At 35.6% G+C, this 10368-nt stretch overlaps 1 protein-coding gene across 1 annotated transcript; it reads right to left on the minus strand.

Annotated features, from left to right (window-relative positions):
• Positions 1-4718: 4718 nt before the first annotated feature.
• On the minus strand, positions 4719-6098 carry LOC136030671 (gastrula zinc finger protein XlCGF71.1-like). Its single transcript, XM_065709739.1, has one exon. The coding sequence runs from the start codon at positions 6096-6098 to the stop codon at positions 5478-5480; it is 621 nt and encodes a 206-aa protein (XP_065565811.1). The 3' UTR covers positions 4719-5477.
• Positions 6099-10368: the final 4270 nt, after the last annotated feature.

Consider the following 10368-nt stretch of genomic DNA (forward strand, 5'->3'; position numbering starts at 1 on the left):
ATTCCATCCAGGTCTGAGACTCCAACCCCAATACGGGAGCAAACACCACTAAGGGCACAAGAGAGGATATTAGACGTGTTTTTGTCTCTATTAAAGAGGGGGAAAGAGAGGGGGATTCAAAAGGGTATACAGTATGAAAAAAAGTGAGAGGCCCTGATTCTGATTACCTCCGTTACTTGTGAACAGCTATTCGATTATTAAGAAGTTTGTCGTGCGATATATATTTGACGAATCAGACTCCGGAACAAAAAATAGATATACAATTATACAAAGCGATAGAAAAATAAAAAAAGAGAGCACATAAAGAACTGGTCCCATAATTTTTTATTTTTAGACTATTGTCGTTTCGGTTCTAAGCGTTGACAAAGTCCTGTTAATATCCTTTGGTTGTCAATAACTCGACGATTGCGAAGATAATTTTGAACCTCTATTTCACTACGTGGCGTTGGTGGTTGAATTACTGAAAAAGAAAATTTAATTAAAGCAAACAGCGAGGGAAACGATAGCAGCCTTATACTTCCGTGTTACAAAATATTCGTTAATTCCATCGGTTTGCTTTGCGAAAATTTTTGCAGGCGATAAACTTTATATCTGTAGGGTATACCATAAAGAGAAGCCAAATAACCTCATTTTCTGTTGCAAATGCACGGACCACTAATTATGAATGACAAATCTAGACTAACAAGGAAATGTAATTTCCGGAGAGATAAATATCTTCACCTTTTTGAAACCTGATTGGTTCTTCTGTGGGAAATACTAAGCCAGTAAAAAGAACGGAAACTTTTTAAGTCATAATTTTTTTAAAAGTAATTTTTCTGTTTCTATGTATTTGAACTTAGATAAGGGCAGGGGAACACACAAACAAAAGGACGAAATAGAGAGATGGCAAAGAAATTGTGAGAAAAGTGTCAAAAGCGAAGAAGATAGAGACTTTGTGTTCTAAATCACAGAGAAAATAAAGAATCATCGGGGGGGGGGGGACAATGAAAGGAATAAGATAGAGAAAGTGGAAAATTATTAAACGAGAGAGAGTGTCGATACAGAGAGAGGGAGTAGGAATGAGGGGGAGGAAGGCAGGAGGGGGGGGGGCTAAAATATAATAAGAGAGTGTGAGGGGGAGAGAGAAGGAGATACATAGGGAGAGAAAGGGGGAGAGACACGGTAGAAGGAAGGGCCTAAAAATAGCCTTCTCACTGTAACAGTATTTGGATCTTTACAAAGGATCGTTGGAGCAAAACCAATAAAATGTTCCTTAAAAAAGGATATTTTCTTTTTATATCTAAACATTTCTTTGAGATTATGAGGTTACAATAATAAAGATTAATTGGCCGATATATTTTTCATCTGCTGAATTAAAGAACGACAGGAACGAGAGAATTAACTTATATTAGTTGAATTTTTTTTCACAGAATTCACATCTAGAAGGATAAGTGCAAACAAGCTTAACTTACTTAACAAAAATACAGCCAATGCAGAAGTACACGCTAGGAGAGTTCAGTTTTTGTTTTAATCTGCAGTAATCTGCTATTTAATAATTCTTTTCCTCTTTGTTCTTCAATCTGGGAGAGGGGGGCAGCTGCAACATACCAGTCATCACAGAAATTTGGAAAGTGGCTAACCAAACTAAAAAATTCTTAAGTTTGGTACATTTTTATTGCTAAAATTCTATAATTCTGAATGGCACCCTTTCCACCTTCAAAAACAATTTATATCCGAAAGGGCCAGATAGACTTGAATTAATATTGTAATACTATGATGAAACCATAGTGTAATGGTCATTCAATTTAGAATAATACTGCATTACTATGCTAAAACCAAACTAAAAAGAAAAGGCTGTCTCGGGGAAATAATTTCCGACCCAAAATGTTTCCGTTACACAAAAATGTAATTTCCGTTACACAAAATGTTATGTTTAAGTAATTATCAGCCACAAGTCAGCCAGAGTAAGGTGCTGTTTTTGGCTGCAAAACACGTTAGATAAACCATTTTTTATTTTTTTTTATTGAAATTAAAGAGTAGTGTTGAAATTCTAAGAGAGCATATTATACTAATGTTAACTTTTCTATTAATAATTGATGTTAAATAAATAAAAATAAGCCTCTTAGAGAGTAGATATGATTCCAGAAATGGTGACTATTTACTCCTAAGCCATCTTATCAAAACACAACAGATCAGCCCGTTCTTTATAAAAAAACTTATAAATGGAAATGAAGAATTCAATAATAAAAAACCTTGAAATCTTTTTAGATGATTAGATAAAAAGTTAAAAAATAAAAAATAAAGAGCGAAATAAGGATTAAAACTAACAGCAATTACACCGCATATTAGGGGGTTTGTCAACTCTGACATTGTAGATAAGGGCTTCAAACCTCTACGACACCGTTCTCTTTTATGTTAAATTTGATGGCTCAATTTCCATCAAGATCAGTCGTCTTTCAGGGGGTATCCCCCCCTTCTTAAAAATCAAGTAAATTTCCCCGGCTTTTAAATTTTGATGGTTTTAAAATTGATGAATTTAAAACGTTTAGAATTATCATTTTTATAATCATGATTCCTTTGATTTATATAGTTTATAGTTTTATCAACACTTTTTTTATGGTTTTGTGAACTATTAGCGCGAGTCCCTCCTGGCTTCCAGGTCATCAGCACCTGTTCGATTGATATTTGGACACTTTGCGTCCAAAGCCCGATAAACTCCACAAGGTTAAGTTACATTGTTATAATTGAAACGTAAATATATAAGGGTTTCTAAGAGACTTGGTATAAAAAGGACCTAATGTCTACAGATCCAAAATTCTCCATTAAAGTAAATTACGCTACTGTAGATTGAGTTTAAACATGGTGCTAATATCATAACATCTCCGGATTGGTCCGGAGGAATTAATTCAGATTGTTTAAAAAATATTGGGGTACAAATGCACATTTATCATATTTTGCCAGATTCCCAGTAAGTAAAATCTCCCAGTACCTCCTAAGGTACTGAACTGCGCCCTTATAATCAAATGTAAATACAAACTTAAATAGTTGAGATCCTCTACAGAATTAAGTGTCCAGAGGGTCTGATGAAGTAGATACCTTGTCATCTTATACCCAAATTCTATGTTCCTCGAAATATTTTTTGTATACTCAAGTTAACAGCTTACAGTCAACCGAGGAGGGTAATCTCTGTCATCGGTCCAAATGGACCCTCCCCTCCAGATTAATTGACAAATGGTAAATTTTATAAATTCAAAGTTTAATTATTATTTTTGACCCCGCCGCCCTTCCATGAAAAATACCCCGACGCCTTGTAAGGTTTTGTACCAGTGTTGTGATAGTCAAAGTTAACAACATATGTAGACTTACACAGTTGGCGTCCCCTACAGCATCTAAGTGTTCTTAAGTTGAAAAACTTAAAGTTGAAAAAAATGTTTTTTTAAAATGCTATTCAGAAAAAAATATATTTGAAGCTAAAATGAAAATGTAGGACCACCATGATATATTTGTTACTATTCAAAGTTACTTGTTACTATTTGTTACTATTCTATTTTATGTTTCTTACTATTATTATTTGTTACTATTCCATGATTGTTACTATTCAAAAACGTCTTTCTACGTCATGAATGCCATGCAGCTTCATTTTCGTCTTGAATTTCGCAGTTTTCTGAGTAGTAGGAAAATTAGAGCAGGGGCGGATCCAGGGGGCCATAGATAAGTATATAAGGCTTGCAATTCAAAGAGAATATTTATTATAAATCCTGCAATGGCAGAAGAAACAGCTGAAGAAGCGGCTCAAAGAGATAATGCCAAAAGGCTTGCGGCTAAAGAACGCAAAACCGCGCAGTTAGATGAAAATCAACCGGGACAGTGAGAATCAAAACTGAAAATGATAGCGATGATGATTCGGTTTGGGATTTTCACTTGGATAAGGTCATCACTGCCTGCCAGATTTTAGTAAAAAAAAGACAAAGGTTCGGCGATATGTATTTCAAAGTGACGAAAGACAAGCCAAGGTAAAACAAACGAAATAACTTGAAAGTGATATCGATGTTTTAAAAAAACGACGCTGAAAGGACAATTGCTTCCCAGTTGCAACCTCTTTTCCACAAAAATAATAATTTAGTGCTTCTTTTCAAAACAGCAATCGAATTGATGCCAACTGATACGCATAAAATTGTTATCACTTTAATATTAAATTGATAAATCCAGCCACTAACAAAGAAATGGATGAGAAATACAGTGCAATGAAATATTATGCCTATAGATTTATGATTCGTCATTCATTACATTTACATATAATCCATCTTTTGATTAGATACAACAGCTTTTACATCCTGGGGTTTCTCTTTATTGTTCAAATGATTGCCACTGCAACGGGAACAGCGAGTAGCGTTTTTACAGTCCTTAGCAGCGTGACCGTACTCTTGGCACTGAAAACACCTCATTCTTTTACTATGCACAATGTTATTGATTCCGTTAAAAATGAAATGCTTGTTCACGAAAAGATATGAGAAATTAAACAATGATAAGCATCGGATAAACTAAATTCGAATTGATTATCAAGATAAGCTTAAAACAATCTGAATTTTTGTAGGACATAGGACTTTTTTTCTCCATCCTAAAATACATCCCTCCCTTTGCCTCACAAGTTTCAACAAGATCAAAACTCTTCAGTACAAAGATTGGAAAATGCACATAGCCTCTGTACGTTATCACTAATATATCCCATTGGTCAAAGACTCTTGACACGTCAGTTTGAAGCCTAACGTGAGAGTTGGGTAGAATTGGAGATTTCACATGCACATTTTTGTCCTCAAATTACACAGAGTTGAAGCTTTTGATAAATTCCAGCTAAAAAAGGTGTCAAATGCCTGTAACACTTCTAGAGATTTAATGTCTGGGGCGTTTTGACTGAAACTCTCGTTATATCTATCAAACTTAATGTCTTTTCCTGTTTGGTTTAATAAGATTAAATTCCCTTCTAATGTTCAATAACATTCTTTCAGCTTTTTCAGTTTACCATACAGTTCATATTCCTTTGGTGTCTTGTGAGATAATATTTCAGTGAAAACTCTTTTTTTCATTTAATCACACTCGAATGGCTTTTCACCGGCATGGATAATCACGTGATTAGTGAGGTCCTAGTCCTGAATAAAATCCTGCTTGCATATGCCACGCTTGAATGGCTTCTCACCAGTGTGAATCCTTATGTGTCTAGTGTGGCAAACATTCTGACTAAGACCTCACTCACATATTTCACACTTGAATGGCTTTTCACCGGTGTGGATCCCTATGTGCGTAGTGAGATTCCTTTCTTACTAATACCTCACTCATCGGTGTGGATAGTCATGGGTGTAGTGATGTCACCGTTAGTAATGAAACCTTGTTTACATATGTCACACTTGAATGACTTTTCACCGGTGTGGATCCTCATGTGTCTAGTAAGGTTGTGATTCCTACTAAAACGTCGATCACACATGTCACACTTGAAAGGATTTTCACCAATGGAATCTCTTTATGTGTCTAGTGAGGCTGCTATTAAAACTAAAACTTCGCATACAAACGTCACACTTGAATGGCTTTTCACCGGTGTGGATATTCATATGTGAAGCGAGGTAGCTGCTCTGACTAAAACCTTGCTCACATATTTCACACTTAAATGGCTTTTCACCGGTGTGGATCCTCATGTGTCTAGTGAGGGCACTGCTCTCACTGAAACATTTCTCACATGTTTCACACTTAAATGGCTTTTCACCGGTGTGGATCCTCATATGTGAAGCGAGGTAGCTGCTCCGACTAAAACATTGCTCACATATGTCACACTTAAATGGCTTTTCACCGGTGTGGATCCTCATGTGTCTAGTGAGGTTCCAATTAGGACTAAAACTTCGCTTACAAACTTCACACTTAAATGGCTTTTCACCGGTGTGGATCTTCATATGTGAAGCGAGGTGGCTGCTCCGACTAAAACCATGCTCACATATGTCACACTTAAATGGCTTTTCACCGGTGTGGATCCTCATGTGTCTAGTGAGGGCACTGTTCCAACGAAAACCTCGCTTACATATGCCGCAATGGAATTGCTTTTTACAAGTAAGAACACAATCTTGAAAGTCCATATTACTATTACTATTATAAATAACATATTACTAAGTCGCAAGCCTCAGTTCTCACAATTTTTTTTGGACTCTCTACTAAATAATAATCTATTTATTTTTCTTAATAACCATAATCTTACCTTGAAAAACACAAGAATTAGGAAACAGAATAATTCAAATAATTTTGCATTTAAAAATTCTCCACTTGCCACTTACCATTTACTTTTAAAGTAGCAAACTCCAAATGAGTCAGCTTGGTTTGCGATTCTTTCCTCGGGCACATGGAGAGCTCTCCAGGGAACACATAGAACCTTCAACACCTATACTTGTAATAAACAGTTTTGCTTTTTATGGAATCTTTGACAGTTTGTACTGGATATTGTGCCACATTTTATTGACGTCGAAGATTGTGATGGCGTTGTTCTTTTAAAGTAATATTCCTTTCTTTTTCATTTTTATACACTTTAATTCTCTTTTCCCATGTATTCTAACTGGAACTTATCTTTGCTCTTCATTTTCAATTTCGACACATTTTCAATTTTGACACTATTTCGGCATTTTCATTCGACATTCTTTCTGTCACTTATCTTCAAACCTTTTTTCTTTCTTCTTCAGTTTGGATTTTGATTATTTGAGACAAATTGCCAATGCCCTTGTCTTTAACCACCCGTATTGATCTCGTCTCATTTGATGGTCCAGGTTGTTGATTTTCATTCTTTGGGAATCTCATTTGTTCAGGCTATTCTCTTGGTCCTTGCACGATTGATAGTTCAGGTAGTTCTATAGAATTATCATTTGCAACAATTACAAATTTTTGTTTTTTTTGCTCTTCTCACAGGCATTAAAATGCTGGTTGCGTTCAAAACTGTGAGTTTAATGTTGTTTATTCCTTCGAATCTCTCTTTTTCTATAAGAGGGTTTAACCTAATAGAAAATAAAACTTAAATGAAAATTATAATTTTCAAGTATTTTCTAGTTTCAGTAAAAAATTTCAATCAAAAAAGTTCTATTCAAAATTATGTTGGCACATGACGTTATATCTTCTAGCCGTGTAGTTCGTTGTTTTTCACTTTTGTTTTTGACTCGTTGTAATTGTTACTGACAGATGTCTTCTGACTGTATATATATTTTTTTCTTCATTTTAGTTTATCATTACTTAAGAATTTCTTAAAAATACCCTTTACCTTGTCTGCCCATATTACTCTTGTACCGTTTACGGTCTAGCTTGCTAAATTGTTCTCTAGGCACAATGAAACTACTTGAGACGCCTTTTTTTAATAGACTAATTACGCTTGATATTTTATACTTAACTGTGATCCTTTTGTAATATCGCATGTGTTATATACAAACGATACTTTCACTCCTGGGGGATGGAAATGATGTAATTTATTCTCTTGGTAGGAACTCGTTAATATGAGTCATGGCGTCACCAATAGGTTCGATATAACCAACATGGGAATAACACAAATTCTTGCTTAAAGTTGAGACCTCCTTAGATCTTTTTAATGGCCATAAATGTCAATATGCAAATTAAGAAAAAAAGTCCCGCCACTGAAATTTGAATTTTAATATTTCAATTAATAGCCTATAATTCCTTCAATCAGATTTTCACATATTTGTGTTTATGTAGCTAAACGATCTTCTTTGATTAAATTCTTTCCTATTTGTCACTTCCGCAAATATATGCCATTTCTTTTATTTGCTCAGAAGCTGCTAATAAGAAAGGGTAAAGAAAATCAAACAATTCTTGTAAGTGGCCTAAGTTTCGGGATCCAGAGTGAGTTACTGAGGCTGTTCTTTGGTGTGTATTAGGCCAGGGATAAACATTTGAGGACGACTATAGGCAGAAAAAGGGGGGTTGTAAGCTTAAGGTATGCTTTTTTTCGGAGGGGAATTTTTTCGTCAAATTATAGCAAAATTTTATCAGTGCGATACCGATATATCGGTAACGGACCCCAAAAATCTATATGAGTCGAACCCTAATTAATGCAACTTAAAAATGCTATAAATTAACGTCATTGAAAACGATGAAACACAAAATGAACATAAATTAAAATTAATAATCACTGTAAATATTAAGATTGAAGATTTAAAGGGGATAGTTTTGGGAAAAGTCAGGTTAGGTTTCGTATCTGTGATTGTTTTGGGAAAAGTCCTGTGTGCGCGAAGCGCACACATACGAAACCTAACCTGACTTTTCTCAAAACTATCACACATACGAAACCTAACCTGACTTTTCCCAAAACTATCCCCTTTTCAATTCAAATATCAACGGATTTCGGTCGAGGCCTTCGGCCTCTGGGAAAAGTCAAAGTCATGGCCAATTGTAGATAAAAGCCAAGATAGATTGTTCAATTAAGTGGGCAGCCCAGTCAAGGTTAATTTTATCCCTTTGATTGCCGTTGTTACTGTCTCCCATTTATGCTACACCTCTCCGTGCATGCGTGTCCCTTCAATTATGCCGAAATAGAGTCGTACCTGTTGTAGGTTCTCGCTGGGGAACACACGCAGGTTGATATTGTTGGGTAATATTGTCATGGTGCTGGGTGTGCTGAAGTGGTGCTGTAGGATTAATCTGTGCTTGGTAATACAGGACCCAGAATTTGAACCTCTGGGTCTGAGTCGCGAATTCCAGCAGCAGGGCCCTTAATTCAACACATATTCTAAGATTATGCAAGAGTATCTTCATAAGAATCCAAACAAGAAGAAGAAATTATGTGACTGGGTGAAGCGAGCTACTCACGGACAGAGCACTCAAAACAAGACTAAACCATTTTTTGTTCAAGCTATCTAAGTCATCTTGATTTCTCTCGTAATCAGATTGAACCAACTCAGATTGACAGATCACGTGACAATTGAGCTTTACGAACATACCAACAATCAAAGAGATTGCTTCATTGGATAATTTCACTTAACTGGGTGGTATTATTAGTATAGGAAAGGGTGCAGTGAAGATATAAAAGGTAATATAACCATGATAAGAGATATTTTTTTCAGTTGAAAAAGGTTTGGAAGACTAGAAAGGTGCGTCTATGAACTAATATGAAAATATTTGAAGCTAAAGTACTGTCTTTGGTTAAGTATGGCTTTGAAATGTGGATGCTTTTAAAGGCTGAGGAAGATCTGTTAATGTTTTCGAAACGAATTGTCAGTTAGATACTCGCAAGGCTGTATTCAGCGGAGGGGTTTGAATTTTCCCCTCTCGAAAATGTTTGTCCGACTCGTAAAAACGTAATAAAATGCATAATAACACATTTGGATACGTTTAAAAAAATTCGCCCTGGGTACTTTTTCGATTTACCATATATCTTACAGTAGCCTAAGCTGTAATAAAATGTGAATTGATTATAATCTTTTAGTGACACGATTAAAGATCGGTTAGTATGGCTAGACCGTGTTTTACAATTGAAGGATTACAGATAGGAAAAGATCGTGCTTTTGGGCCATCAATCCAGCTGGGGCCAAAGGATAAGCATGCCACCAATGAATACTGTCACGCAATTGTTACCTTTATCTTTCAGAACATTTGTAACTTCTTGATTTGATTGACCTGTCGTGACGTCATGATTGACTTTTCTTGATTGACAATATGGAGCCTATCTGTAGGAAAAACGGCTAGGGCCAGTAAACGACGTCAACATAACGGTTACATTGATAGTAAATTGGAGTTAATGGTAACAGTTCTTTTTATATAGCGACACACATTTGAAATTTTTTATTTTCGTTCAAACTTGATACAAATAAACCTCCCTAAATTGAACTAGTCTTTTCATTGGCATTTTGTTTCTGTACCAGCCATAATTCATACTCTGCAAACGATTACCACTTTCTTCTTCTATCTACTAATTTCTCCTTCCAGTGTCCAAGAGGTTGTCAAGCTTGATTTTTTGTTTAGCTTTGCCTTCATTTTTTCTAACCTCCTAATCTATCTATCTATATATATAAAAATAAGTTGTCTGTCTGTCTGTCTGTGGATCAGGTGACGTCATGTTTCTGTGTTGACTGACGTCATGAAATTAGTTGTCGTCATTTTTGCTTTGACGGTGACGTCATTCAAGATATTTAAGACATATGTTCACGTAGAAATCTATTAATGTTTAAGTTTACAATGACTGATGAACTTACCATGGCAAAAGCCGATGAAGATGCTCAAAGAGTCTATGCCAAAAAACTTGCTGCTGATAGAGAAAGTCAGAAAAGAAAGCGTGCCGAGGAATCAAAAGAACAGCAAGGAAACAGGCTTGAGGCTGATAGAGAAAGAAAGAACAGAAAGCGTGCCGAGGAATCAAAA

The sequence above is a fragment of the Artemia franciscana genome, chromosome 8, assembly GCF_032884065.1.
Source record: "Artemia franciscana chromosome 8, ASM3288406v1, whole genome shotgun sequence".
In the NCBI taxonomy this organism is placed as follows: Eukaryota; Metazoa; Arthropoda; class Branchiopoda; order Anostraca; family Artemiidae; genus Artemia; species Artemia franciscana.